Source organism: Emydura macquarii, unplaced genomic scaffold, assembly GCF_026122565.2.
Source record: "Emydura macquarii macquarii isolate MOO-44397 ecotype Brisbane River unplaced genomic scaffold, CSIRO-AGI_Emac_v2 contig_302, whole genome shotgun sequence".
In the NCBI taxonomy this organism is placed as follows: Eukaryota; Metazoa; Chordata; order Testudines; family Chelidae; genus Emydura; species Emydura macquarii.
In genome coordinates, this window is record NW_027130439.1 from 812963 (window position 1) to 828207 (window position 15245).

At 37.2% G+C, this 15245-nt stretch overlaps 1 protein-coding gene across 3 annotated transcripts in view; it reads left to right on the plus strand.

Moving 5' to 3' along the window:
* Window positions 1–15245, plus strand: part of PPP3CA (protein phosphatase 3 catalytic subunit alpha) — a 282859-nt gene that overhangs the window by 234671 nt on the left and 32943 nt on the right. For all 3 annotated transcript variants that reach the window (XM_067553595.1, XM_067553578.1, XM_067553587.1), the window contains exons 7-8: window positions 3941–4018; window positions 7415–7509. In XM_067553595.1, the coding sequence (XP_067409696.1) occupies window positions 3941–4018; window positions 7415–7509 (173 nt within the window). The remainder of the gene's footprint in view (window positions 1–3940; window positions 4019–7414; window positions 7510–15245) is intronic.

Consider the following 15245-nt stretch of genomic DNA (forward strand, 5'->3'; position numbering starts at 1 on the left):
AAAATTCCGAGCCATTTGCATCTCTGAAATTTCACTTCTCATTAAATTTTGTGAAATGGCTAGTTTTTCGTCCAGACATGAAAAATATAATTACCAAAAGGTATATCTTTATTTTAAAGAGTCTTAGGATCTTTTGTGATTGATTGATTGATTGAAAATAGGATAGCTAAAGTGCTTCATACACTGTAAGCAGCAAGATACACTGTCGCTTCCTCCAAAATTGTTGTTAGTCACTGATTTATCTTTTACTTCACTCCTCCATTCATACTTAACGACTATGTAGAGCTGAGAGAGAATGTTACCCATAGCATTTCATCAGGAAATTCATGGAGTGGCACTAACAGCACCTTTGGAGAAGGAGTAATTTACTTAAATGTATTTCTTTGTATATTTGAATTCCTAGATACCTACTTGCTTGTCATTTTTAACAGTTTAGATCATTTGTATTTTCTATAATTTTTCAAATTGACAGCACAGTGTGATATCTAGAGTGCCAGTTTTGAGTAAACATAAAAATTTGGAAAGAATAGGTTAAATATAGTTAGAAAATGGAAATTAACATAATTTATTTGTTAAAATTGCAACAGTAGAAAAATATCTACTTTTATTAATCCAGCTCCTTTAATTATTAAAATGTATCCAGTTAAAGTATAAGCAATAGTTACTGACACTTTTTTTTTTTTTTTTTAAATGAAAGTGTCAAATTAGTGTTTGAAACAAGTTGTGGCTTAACAGCCTTTTAATCCAACGTGTTCTCTTTTTCCTCATAATGAGTACAGCACAAGACAGGATTGGTACAAGCTTCTCCTCACTTCCCTGCCAATTTGTCTTGCTCCTGATTTTTGGAGACAATCTCTCATTGAAAGTAAATTGTTCTCTTCTGAAATGCTCAATGAGGATGCCAACATGTGCAAATGGTTTTCATTGGACCACTCCGTTCTGGAAACTGCACAAGGACGGCTGGAGTTGTTTCTGTTGGGCCACCAGACAATGCTTTCAGCCGTTACTGAACTTCATTGGATGTGTGCTGATCGCTTACAAATGAAAGTGTTCAGTCCTGCAACAGCCTTTGCAAGGACAGACTTCTGTGCCTTTAAGGAGTTTCACTGAGGTTAGTAGAGCACAGGGGTCTGCCCACATGGCTCACGTTGCAGAATTAAGGCTTATCTTTCCTTACAAATCTCCTGAACCACTTCTCTGTTCTCTTCCACTGTTTCTGACTTTTAGAATATACAGGAAAATGTCTTGCCCCAGAGTATGTTACAAAGATTAGCCTTTATGTGTCAGACTGACCCTTGGCATTAAGGGGGTGGTTGGTTTATTGGTTTTTCCTTCATTTTATAATAAAAATGATATTCATAGTTATGTGTAAGTTTATAATACTGTAGATCTTTTAAAAAAAATAAATCCCCACTTACGATATTAGTTCAACTGAAAGTATTACCAGTTTTTCTTCTAGGCCAGTTTATTTTAACATTTTAGTGCCTCATTGCTTCATGGACATCACATTTTAAGGTCCCGCAGGACTGGCAGTGATCTAATGGCTTGTTAAGGTTGTAAGCTCTAGCAGGAGATGTGGATTTAGGAGCAGCATCTAGATATAATTGCTGGGATGAAAGATTGATGGGGTTGTAGCGGGGCCCATGTGCAACAATGTGTCAGAGCAAAACAAATACATGGCCAGCCTGTCTGCCCTGACAGATCTATGGGAAAAGATCATGATGCCAAACCAATAAGTCCAAGATACCCTGGCTTACCTGGATGGGAAATCAGTCAGTGTAAGAGGAAGTAGGCTGCCAGGCCATACATGAGAGGACTGAGAGGAAAATCAGAGCATTTGTTATCTGCCTCTGAATGATGAGTCTCTTCAGGGTCCCCTTAAGTTTTTATAGATGGTGGTAAAAGACCTGGTCTACACTTAAATTTAGGATGACATAAAAATCCACACCTCTGAGCACTATAGCTGTGTTGAAATAGTCTCTGGCTTAGGCACAGCTAGTTTGAAAGAAAAATACTTCCTTTGACCTAGCTGCCATTGCTCAGGAAAACGGTGTTCCTACAATGACGGATTAACCCCTTCCATCGTGTAGGCAGTGACTACACTATGGGTTTATAGTTACAGCACCATAGCTGTGCCAATATAAGCCCTATGGTAGACATGGCCAAAGTTTTGTCAGATTTGCAATTTCTTTAGTCCTGATTCCACCCCTGTTCTGAACTCTCAAGTTTCCCAGGCCAAGGAAATAATCTTGTTTTGCTGATTCTATGTTTGGGGAGGAGGGAGGTAGTTGATGGGTGTTTGCTTCTAGAGGGTCTCCTGTTCTTCTATGCTGAGGCTGTGGTGTCATTGGAGGAGGTTTCTTGCTTCCTGCCCTGAAAGTTATAGGGGAAAGTGTCATCACAGTTATCTAAAGCTGGGGGAAACTGCTCTTGACTACAGCTGTGGAGAGTCACCAGGGTCCAGAAAATGAGGAGGATTTACTTAACAAGAAATGGTGAATTCCTAGTGTGTACTGTATATATTAGGGCTGTATGGAACTGTTAGAGTATAGAGGATAATAAATCTCTATTCTATATACTTAATTTAAAGGGACCATTTACAATTAATTTTAATTCATAAACTAATTCACAGATGTCCTTGCAAATTCCCTTTTAAATTCAAATACTAAATGCTGGCAGTTTGGGGAGCATACATTGTATTCTTCATACATCATAAAGACTGAATCCCTGCATATGAAGAGCTGTGTCTACCCTATAGATGTCTGCTGGCATAGCTATGTCAGTCAGGATAGAAAGAAGTGCAATCCCTGACTGATATTGTGTAGACACAATTCTACCAGCAAAAATCTGCTCTTTACAGGAATAGCTTGTTTCATTGGGGGGGGGGAGTGGAATTAGCTATAGGTAAAAACACTGCTTTTTTGGTATAGTCTGCATCCACACTAAGATCTGGCAGAAGTCTAGTGAAGACATAGCCTCAGCCTTCACAATGGAGTTATGACCAGAGCCTCCATAATACAGGACTGCATCCAAGGTTTCTACATTTAGATGTAATAGGGATTGAATTAAATTTTTGTCTTAGAAATAAAGTTAGCTTTTCAAATCTTGTAAATGTGTAGTCTATGTACTTTTAGTATGTCTGTGCTTTTTAATAAAAATTAAGTGCCTCTATAAATGAAGTAGCTGCTAGAACTGGTTTTTCAGAGGGCTGAAAATGAGACGGAAATATGGAGCTGAGTCCTCTTTCATCTTCTAAGGGAACATTATCCATGTGAAGCGAATAATGTGAAAAATATCATTTATAGTAAAACTCATATCATTTTGTTTTAATGACTTTTTTCACCAGTGCAATGGAAAACACCCAGCTCTATAGAGAGGTCATGTGAAATATGTTTGATTAATATGTTTTTAGAATTCATATTTACATTTAAAGACACCAAGGAGAAAAGTGATTGAAATCATGTTTATCGATGAGATGGAGCTTAGAAACAACTTCAGTTTGACTATAGGTTCACTTTCTCCTTTTGCCTCTCTTTCTCCCTTTGTACACGACCACTGTACATGCTTTTCTTAAGCAACTAATATATACTGTATTGAGAGAGCAAGTTGTTCTCTGTTGCATTCAAACCTTGTGTTACATTTATCCTCTTCTGGGCACTTTGAACTCAGGTATAATAGAAATGATTTTATTTCTCACAGGTGGCTGTTATGTAATGAACTACAGCTTTTCTATGCTTTGCCTCCACCCAATTACATACAAAGTACAGTTTCTGGTGCTGTCTCCAATGAGAAACTGAAAAAAACCTGTGTTCAGAGCAGAAGTTGATTCCGTGAATGATGCATGTTTTATCATGCTTGATCAAATACAGTATTTCTGAATGTCATATAAATTCACTGCTTCTGATAATTCATAACAGGAGCTTTTCTTTTCCTCCAACAGTTACCCTGCTGTATGTGAATTCCTCCAGCACAATAACTTGTTATCTATACTCCGAGCCCACGAAGCCCAAGATGCTGGGTAAGTGGTGGTTTTTTCTTCTGGCTTCATAAATAAACATTATTTGTACCCATTCACTTTTGTAGGAAAGGTTTTCCCTGGATCAGCAGATAAAATAATCCATTTTAGCAGTCTTCCAAATTAAAATGGTTAAGTTCCAAAAACCCCTTATTTTGTAACTTTAGTGTTGATACTCAGCACTTATAGGCCTTCTAAAATAGAAGCTAATTTAACAAAGGACTAAAACCTGAATGTGCACATCACAGACCTGTTTCCCATAATGACCATTTAATTATGGTTTTGTAAGATTGTCGCTTTCCTAGGGTAATTTGTTCAAACACAGCTGTATTTCACGGGTAGTAATGAAGAGTAGAGGGTGATCAACTGCATATTAAAGAGACAAAGGACAACTGTGAAAAATGTTGTTGGAAACTTATTTTTAAGTGACCGCAATCTCAATGTTTTAATAGTAGTAGAAAAACAAACACTGGGATTACAGTGCCTGATCTTTTATGCAACTATCGGGGATTTAAAGGATAGATACAATTGATCTTATTTCAGGAAGTGGAACATGAGACTTCCCTTATTTTAAAGAGGCATCCCTTATTTGAAGGGTGGTCACTGTAGCAAGAAGAAAGAAAAAATGTAGAGCCCTTGGTAGCTCTTTAGCTAAATTTGCAAATGTAAATCATCTGCAGCAGTGCTGGCACTTTCTGATCAGTCTTACTTCTGGGGTTTTGTGCAAAGGCAAAGGGCAAATGTGTACAAAAATATCGGCAGACTTAGGGGCAATGTCCTGTAATTAAAGTCCTGGAAAAAAAATGTCACTGTTGCTGCTAATTCCCTGAAGCTCCTCCTCTGGTCTGCTTGAAAACAGTTCAAACGTAGTTGGCCTCATATACATTTCTTCTGAGTCATGACTAAATAAAAAAACCTCTGAGGCTTCATCTGTCACTAAAAACTACCTTATGCTGTCAAAGTTCCCTAAACATCACACTGGACAAAGAATTGTGCCATGCCACTGGGATACTCTATGGCCTGGAAGTCCAGGCTGAGAGAGACCCTTCAGACACAAGTATGGGTTTCTTAAAAATTAAATGTGCACCCTGAGAAGAAGTGATGTCATTTTGATTAGGAAAAGTTACTTGTTTTCAATATGTACCACAGAGCCATGTTTTGGCTACCCTTGATACTGGTGTGGAAGGTGGGGAGAAGAGCATGAGAAGCCTTCTCTCACACGGTTACTCAGCCCAGTCCCATCCCATCCCAAAGGTGGCTGGCGGGGGGGGGGGGCGAGCCCGCAGTCCCGACTGCTTCTACCCCCACCTTTCCACTAGCCTGCAGGAGAGGGCAAGATGCATTGGGGAGAGAGCTATGCTCTCATAAAGCAGCATGCAACACTCACAGTCTATCAGCACACTGCAATGGCTGCTCAGAGTGTCACTTCCTGAAACGCGACCCTTCCCTAGGCTACCCAAGGGGCATTGTAGCTCTATACTTCCACTTACTTGGGCTGGTGACTAAATGCTGCATTTTAGTTCAAAAGGATTTGAATCCCAACTCAACTGAGGGGGGCGGGGGAAAGCAATGCAACGCAACTCAATGGAGAAATTAATTATATCTCCATAATTATGTGAGCAGTATTCTGAAGTGCCCATGTTGCCATGAGGAAGGTAACTGTGGTTCAAGAAGACCAGAACCATCAGCTAATTTTTTAGGGTCTTCCATACGTATGGAAGCATCTCCCTCATCACAGTGTCATTATGCCACATATTAAGCATACTTTGTTCAATTTATCTATGGTTGGAAGGTGTAACCAGGTATAACACAAAACTACCTAAAATGGTTTTTATGCAATGAGAACAGTAACAAGTATAAGGGATTGGTAAAGGGACAGAGATTTTTGTGCAACAGTATGACCTAGGATTTATTGTTTGTCAACAGTAAATTAATGTGATTGCTGTTGGTGGCCAAGGTGAATGAGTTTAAAACAAACATTTTCACTTCAAAACATCATTTCTTCATCGAAATTTATCATGTTAATATTTTTCTAAAAGAGGGTTGGTGTTTGTCCCGTATGTAATAAAATTAGTGTGTTTATTTTTGCTGACAGAAAGGCACATTCAGCAGAGGCCTTACAAACTGTCTGAAAAGTCATAATAAAGTAACAAGATTATAGGGATAATATCTGCACTGGATGTGTTTCTAAAATGTTGTGCTCAATGTTCAAGGTACCATATACTCGCTTAAAAACTAAATAAAATTAAGAATAGCCCGTCAGTCTGTCAAAAATAAGTGTCATGACATAAAATTTTGTTTTCATCCTTTGCTGTGCGGGAGTGGTGTGGGGAGGAACCTTCTAAACTGAAATTCCAAAAAGTTATTACAGTGAATTGGTGTGCTGCTTTTCCTTCCTTTTGTGGACAATTGCCAAGTTCTCTGAGAAATTTCTTTTGAAATTAGAAATTATCAGAGCGATAAAGTGCTGTATTTGGTATTACTTGTGCCTTGCTAGTGGGAAAATGCCATTTTATTGGTTTGCTTCCTAATTCTGCAGGTGTCCCATTCTGTTACTGATCGATTAAATATTGTCTTCCTGAGGCAATGTGCCTTTGGTCTGTATAGCCCCCCAGCAGGGATGGGTAATAAAAATGTATAGGAATTAGCATGTTAGTCCATGGATTGGACTAGATTTGACATTCCATGTTGAAGCTAAGCTTTTTTTCCATAGGTGAAAATATATTTCTGGGTGATACTGTTTTGCGGTTGCAAAATTATGTCATGAATGTGCTTTATACTTTATTAATACTGAGTTTGAAGCATAACACTCAGTGTGAGGGAGGTTACTATGAAAATGCCTATGTCCCATGATGATCCAAGATATCTGAATAAGTTTACCTAATCTATTTCTGAGTATTTTTTTAATCCCTTTGCAAATTTATGATGAGAAGAAGCCACCATCAAAACATAGGGTGAAAACCTGGTCCCGTTGAAGTCAATTGCAAAACTCCCAGTGACTTCAGTGGGCCCAAGACCTCACCAGGAATGTGTAGTGCTCCTCGTTAGTATTTTCTTTCCTACCACTCTTCGTGTGCTTAGGTTTCAATCATTAGGAACCAGCATAGCTGCACCGGTACAAACAATACAGAAAGTCACAATTTGCGCTTTTGGAGTTTACCTCTGCTTGAAATCACAGTAATCCCAAGTATAGGCAAGTTCTAAATCTATAGCAAGTCCTTCATGCATAGCTTTAAAGATTGATTTATTTCTGTCACCGCTTGTAACGTTACATTGTAAAACGACTTGGAATGACCTGCTGCTTTTATTAGCCTGCCGTAGGTCTGTGACACGTTTTACACTTAGAGCATTGTACAAATGATTAATAATATTAATAATTTAACCTGTCATTTTCTTTAGGTATCGTATGTACAGGAAAAGCCAAACAACAGGCTTCCCTTCACTAATTACAATTTTTTCAGCACCAAACTATCTAGATGTATACAATAACAAAGGTAGGAGAGTTCTTTTCCTTCTGTTGAGGCACAGCAGCTGCATACTATTTATGCAAACATTTCATGTAGTTTCCTGTTTTCTGGGGGTTTTTTTGCTTTGATTCTTTGTCCTTCCATTAGTTCGTTTGTTTTCTTTGTTGCACAATGTATATTTAATCAGATGTATCCTGATCAGATGTGTATATCCATTGATAGCTATATGCTTGTGTGTTTCCATTTTATATGCCCTTGGATACTTTTGTATTTGGATTGTTAGTTGTTAAATAATTAAATTTTATTTGGGGAATTAATCTGGCAACAATTCTAATAACTGAATGAAGCATTTTATAAAATGTTATGGTTTAGATTTTTCAAAGCCCTCTTCTACTTTTTAAATAAGCCATCTGGCCCTCTGTTACTGGTAAGATTAATGGGAGTAATATGGCAAATTCTCAGTCATAACATCTAACAAGGTTCTTATGGAGCGCACAGTATCTGAGCGCCCTATTTTATGTTTTGTTTTGTTAATTGTTTTTACATGTAGTGCAAATAAAGGAAAATATACATAAAACAAAGAAAAAATGCTGCTGCTTAAATGATATACTAGCCACTCTGAAGATTCAACCTAAATACAAATGAATGCAGCTTACATTAACTTACTACAACATTCACTACAGCACTTGCTATGACTGCAAGTTTCCTTAATGAGCTGCAAAAGAAAAAACTGTTCTAAATCAGAGCAGTCCAATAACTGTCGCTGTCAAATTCAATATACACAGCAGGATATCTTTACTTTCTGCTACTCCAGTTGGAATAAAACTAGTATGCTATGGTAGGGGAAAGAAAAATGGAGACTACAAAAACATCCATAACTACTTTTCCCATATCATGTTAATGAGGATAGTTTCGTTGTAAACTATCATGTCCATGGTTCCCATCGATTAACCCATTGCAAGGTGTTTAGCTTTCTAAAGGGGACAAGTGGGGTTTTCGATCCTTGCCTACAGACAAAGTATTTGGTATAAAATTTGCAAAAGAAAAAAGAGATTTCAGCACTAGCATGATTTTAATAGGTTATTGCACAAAACTTTCAAGCACTTAAAAGAGCTATTATGCAAATGCTTTACCATTTGGGAGGAGGGAATTGGTTCACTGCTAGAAGCTAGATTTAGTATATTTTGCTATAATACAAATGCAAAAAAAAAAAAAAAAAAAAATTAATAAAGGTACATTGCCAGCAACATCAAAGCCTTACTACCAGTGGCTATTTATGCAGAAAGTAAAACATGTAAGAACTGTGTTTAAGCAAATATATTTTGATTCCTAGCAATACAGATCAGCGCAAGAGATTTAGGAATTGCCAGTGCAGTAATGACCGTGTAGGGTAGTTTTGCAGCACCAGTAGTTCAGGAGAAAGAAAATTGTTGTTTGTAGGGAAGCAGATCAAGCATATACCAGGAGTTGCCATTAGCAGGTCTATAGTAGTGAAGTAATTTGGACCAGCATTTCAGATATGCCTGAAATTGTGTTTCTTAAAGTGTTTGTATGCGGAATGCTAATAAAATAACACTCAACATCTGAATTTTGAATCCCAAATGTCAGAGCATGAACAGAAGAAGTACCCCTCTATCATCTCGGTCTCAGAAATTAGTCATCTTACTTGTCCCATAATTCCTAGGTATGACAGATCATATTTTAGATAAGATTACCCACTATTCTGAAGCCTTTCTGATAAAGAACCATTAGATGATGCTGCTGCTGCTACTACTACTGCAAATCCTGAGACGTACTGATTATCTACAACAGCTGTTGACATTCAGGTGCTCAGTTCCTCTCTGTATTTGGTCCAAATGTGCTAAAGTCAAATTAATAATGAATTAAGATCTGCCCCAGTATGCCAGAGTATCACTCTCTTTAATGTGTTGCTTTTAATGAACTTAAGACTGACCCTAAATATCCTCTTAATCAATTTTTGTTGGTGGGTTTTTTTTTTTTTCTCTCTCTCCCAAGAAATTCTTTCTCGTGAGATTGAAACCACTGGCTATGGCATTTCGACTGTGCTGTGGAAACTTTTTCACACTGCATTGCTCGTGCACCTCAGTCTTCACTGCAATCTGCTGCTGATTCAGTCCAGGGAAAGAAAATGCCATGGTCCTGAATAATGCAAAATTGTATGGTTTGGGATATTCTTTGTAAACTATAGCTTGATTTACAGCAGATCCGTCCACTAATAAATCAATTATTCTGACTGGCCAATTTTAGTGGACGTGAGAGAAGACTTAGTAAAGGCTGTCTTTAGAACTGCAACTAGTGATTTACTGGCATAAAAGGACAGAAACTGCATGCACCAAGCCTGCATGAGGAAATGTGTAGTTCATGTTGAAAGAGATTGGGACCGGAGGAGGCATTATGCCATTTTTCTCTTAGCACCTTCAGCCAGCATCATCTCTTTTTTTCTCAGTTACAAACCTTTAGTCTTTGCCCAAATTTACAGCATGTAATCTCTATGTAAAGATAACCAATTTATTTGAAGAGCTGCAGAAATATCTAATTTGCTTCTAAGCTCTAATCAATTAGACAATGCCCTTAAGAAACTTCAGATTTTGAATCACATGATTTTTTTTCCCAGGCTCCTCTGGCTTACACACTACAAACTAATAAAAATTAGAAATTTGCATGTAGTTTTGACTTGCTGTTTTAGGTCCCAGTGTGGAGGGGTGTGTGGTTTCTTGTATGCCAACTCTAGATGAATGCAGTAAGATTTTTTTGAGTCAACTAAAGAGATGGGCTAGCAAACTGGAGTTGATGATCAGCTATATTTTTATCTTTCTAATGAGTGAATGTGATTTTCTAGAATGGTGTTGAAAGGATAATATGGGGGAACCATTTGACATGTTTGTTGTGGCGGTGGGTTGTTGAGGAAGGCTGAGCTGGAAGGCTTGCATTCATGCTGGGCAGAATTAAGATTGTGACGTGCATGCTGTCTGTAGTAGACTGTTTTAGTGGAGATGTATATGTCTCTGAGTGGAGGAGAAGATGGTGTGTACTCTTAGATGTTTTAACTCTTTTTGTTTCTTTGCTGTTGTGGTTTATGTTAAAGATGTTATGTATAGACTAACCATAACTAACACACAGTGGTTTTATACCTTGATAGGTGCATGTTATTGTTTATGAAAATGTTACAATGACACTCTGAAGAAGATTTCCATCTTAGTTCAGTATTCTAAAACCCCTAAGAAAGGGTCCTTTATTTAAAGATATGGGGGCCAGTTCTCCGAAATCTGAGACATATAGAACAGGATTAACGCAGTGATGAAACAAGCCCTAGTTACTTCAAAAGATAAAACTCTTAGCAATACAGGTTGAGGGAGATACGTTATCCCACATTTTGCTATCTCCTGTTTCTCCTTCAACACAGCAGCAGGTCTCCTTGTGCATTTTCACTTGTCCCTTTCCTCCATTCCCCCCATTTCTTTCTTCGCCTGGTTGCACTTTTGTTATAAATGATTAAACCTTTCTCACCTGTGCTTTGCCAAACAAAAAAAATCTGTACCAAGGATTCAATTCTGCAAGCTGTTGAGCACCCTTGATATTCTGACTTCAGTGGGAGTTGTGGGCACACAACACTTCACAGGAGAGTTCAGCACTTCGCAGCATCAGTGCCTAAAAGCAATGTCCCAAGTTTGTTTTCTAGAGTAGAGACAATGCAAGATATTACTGATCTCAGGGCACAGCCAGTGCAGAGGTGGGATTGTACCCTGTAGAGTTACTGCAAGGGAATAAAAATTGCAGACTGTAGGAATACCCTTCCTCACAGAGATACTGTGAAGCTACATTTTTTAAGGGTTTTGAGGTGCCAGATACTACAGTGAGGAACATCATAGGACAAAAAAAAAACAAAAATACACTTTTTAGTGCATACTGTAGCTCCCTAAAGGTATTAAATACTGCATATAAAGAAAAATGTTCTGATAGGAAATACTGATATGTTCATATTTTTCCAATATGATGAATGACCCCTGTTTGAATAAGATACACAGATTCCCAAGTGCAAGAAAATAAACTTTGAGTTGATTGTGATATTTTAAATATGATGGTTTTATGAGACCTTGAGGAAAAGAGTCGTATCTATTTTTGAACAGTATTGAAATTTCTTATGGCAATAGTATATGAAAACTAAAGAATACTGTATTCATTGATCAGTAGCCCATGTACAGTATTTTAGCTTGTATCACAATATTTATTTTTCACTTTTGTTTTTAACATTTGTTTAGGACATTAGGGCTTCTTAATGGGACAATCAATACAAAAGTGAGAAATTGTAGAGTACTTCTCAGTGGCAGTCTATCACTTGAGTTTATTATTGTCAATAAGTTTATATTTTAATGTCTGACTCACTTTAATAAATGGAGATTTTGTTTTGGCTTAATGAACAATATTAACTAGTTATCCGAAGGCAAACTCTCATCTTGGAATTTTTTCAAAAGATTACATCTTAGAATGCGGATATATCCACTGGAAGAGAGTGACAAGAATAATAGGGTATCTCTTCCTAACCCTTTAAAATGTGTTACTAAAACAAAAAAATCAGACCAAGGGAGAGAAATGACAGATTATGCAAGGGGATCTACACTACTGGAAAAAGCAAGAAAGCAGACTGTACATTGATTATTTATGATATGTTCACTAATGCCTTGGAAAAAGGAGGTAAATATCATGTTTATGAATGTCACGGAAGACACCAAAATGGGAGGTGTTGTGGATACCAACTGAGACAGATAAGTAATTCAAAAGGATATAAAAAGACCATAAAAAAAACAGTTTCACCTTAGAAAAGTGCAGAGTAGCAGGTCTCAAAGTAGTGATACTTGGGAAATAGTACCATAAGGGACAGAGGAATGATATAATATTCTGATTTATCATCTCTGTTTTATCTTATTGAACCTATAAGTTTTCTCTAGCACTCATTACTGTTCTTGTGCTTGTATAAATGGCCACTTGTTATCATAGAAACTAAGGTGATAAAAATTATTAGGATATCATTGCCAGCGTAGGGATGCTTATTAAAAGTGACTTGTTTGATATATTGTCAAATGTCCCAAGAACTGTGGATTCTGCTATTTCTTTTGGAGAAATTATTCTGCAATTTAAATAGAGCTTACTGTTAGGGAAGGTTTTCCTGGTATCTTCAACCTAAATTTTCCCTTTCTATATTTCATCCTATACTCTAGTCATAACCCTGTGTGCCACATTAAATATTGCCTTTCCCTTTGTTACCATTTCCACCTTTCAGTATTTTTACCAATCCTTTTCCCCAGCCTGTTCCCTCATGCATGAATTGTAGTAATTAGGTAGCCGATCAGTTATGTTATACCAAGCACCCCTCATGATTCCATAGTTAAAGGTGAGGTTCAGCTTTGTACTTAAAGCAGGGATTTCAACACTTTGTTTTGTATGAAGAATGCAGTATATTCTCCCCCAAAATTACAGAACATGTTCTTTGAGCACAGAATGAATTTTCTCATAATTTAAAAGCAAGCTGATTCATTAGTTTGTAAAAAAAAAATAATTTTAAAATGGTTCCTTTAAGAAATGTAGCACCCAATGTCAGACCATTTTTTTCTGAATGATCTTAGTGTACCGATTACACAGCTGCTTCAGATGTCCTTTAGAGCAAAACTTGATGAAACTGTGTGCATAGGCTACATCTGAAGACTTTTTTACAATTAATTGTAATTTTTTCTCATTATTATTCATGACTGAAAGTTTCTTCTTCAGCAGGGGTGGACGAATCATGCTCTATTACAGAGATTTCCACTGAGAAATGCCTTATTTCAAAATGGTTGCCATCCCCCATTGTTTTCAGGGGGACCAAGGTTATAGATTGCCCACAATTGGATAACTGTCTCAATTTCGCCACCAATCTCCTATTGTTTTTAAGGGCACCGAGGCCATAAGGTGCTCTTAACAAAGATGGATGCTGGTTTCACTCTCTTAGGAAACATTAGGAAGCAGTGGCCATTTTTCAAGAGTGACAAAATGGGGGAGGAGGAAATCTAATATCTATTTAAAAATCATTTTAAATGTAATCTGGAGCCACAAACTCTAAAGAACGTCTTAATCCTATCTATATGATTATTGCATGATGTTGTTACAGGGCAAAGTTAAAGTTGTTTGGATGTCCTAACTTTGCATTCTATATCTTAATATGTCTGAACCTTAATTCTGAATTTCCTGGGTGTATAACTCTCTTGGTTTTGGAATAATTGCTACATTCCTGTAATGTGTGTGAGACTAAATTTACTGAACTTGCAACCTTAACCCATTTTAAGAGTTTAGCTCTTTGAGTCTTTACTCACAAATCAATACCTCAAGTTCCCCAGTCATTTTTGTTGCTCTTTTCTAGAGCTGCATTCTTCCAAGATGAGTCTCATTTTGTTTGCTTTGTCATCTATAGCCTCTCTACATTTCTTTCCCCTCACTGGTGGTTGCAGTTCCTTCCAGTTCAGGATCCACAAATCCAATTCCGTTAGTATTTTGACCTCATCTTCCATGTCATAAATGAAGATGTTTACTGCCCATGTACATAACACCAATTCCTGCAGCATCTTGCTAGACATTTCCCTCAATTACAACCTAGATTACCCAACAAAGATCACCTCTGCACTACAAATCTCTCCCTAATTCAAATCATTGCTGTTTGTGTACTGAGCAGTCAGTCATCAGCCCACTGGCAATGTTAATATATTCAAATCAATAGAAATTAATTTTGTGAGAGATTGTAGCAAATGCTGTACTAAAATCAAGATATAATTCCTTTCATCCGGTAATTGTTGGCCTTTCAAAAAAAGGGTACTCAAGACTGATTACCAAGAGTTATTCATCTGTGAAATCCTGGCCCCATGGAAGTCATTGGGAAGTTCTCCAATGACTTCAGTGGGGCTAGGATTTCACCCCCATAAACCTGTTCTTATTATTGATCATGTTTTTCTTATCCATTTGATCAAAAGGTCCAAAAATAATTTATTTAAAAAATCCCTGCAGGTGACTACAATTTCAGTAACACAGAATTACAGTTTGAGGGGTACATGTAATATATTTTATTTTATTAGCAGCTAACGTCTCACAAATAACTAATGTTAGAAATCTATATTATATAATTTGCAATTCCATATTGTTAGATTATATAAGGTGTGACTTCCTAAATCTCTTTTTTCCTTAGTATAGTAGCTGCTAAAATCGTATTAGAATTCATATGGCTAATAATAAAACCATACATTTCTTGCTCAGGCAGATGATTATAATAGATCTTAAAACTACAACTGGCCTCTTGATCAAGTAGTGCTTCTGTTGGCTCTGATCCAGGAGTGAGTGTATCAGTTCCCAGAACTTTAGACCAGTGTGATTTTCACTTAGTGACATCGTTGATGTTCAAGAGATTCAATTTTCTCTTTTGCCTTGATTTGTTTTATAATTGAAGGAATGCATCCTGGGACTCCCTTTTTTTCAACCCATTGATCAGTTACCCTGTAACCTAGTGCTCATGAAAACTTCCAAAGATAAAAGTTCTTCCAGGACAGTTGGGGTCACCTACCACTAAGGTTCCCACTACTTTGGGCACTGAGTGTGTGGGGAATGGGAGAGAGAGAATCTCTCCTGTAAATGACCCCAAAACTCTGAAATTGCAAAAGCATCTGAACTAACAACAAGGAGCTTCTCCATTGGTTCAGAAGTGCTCTGTTCCATTAGGGAAGGAC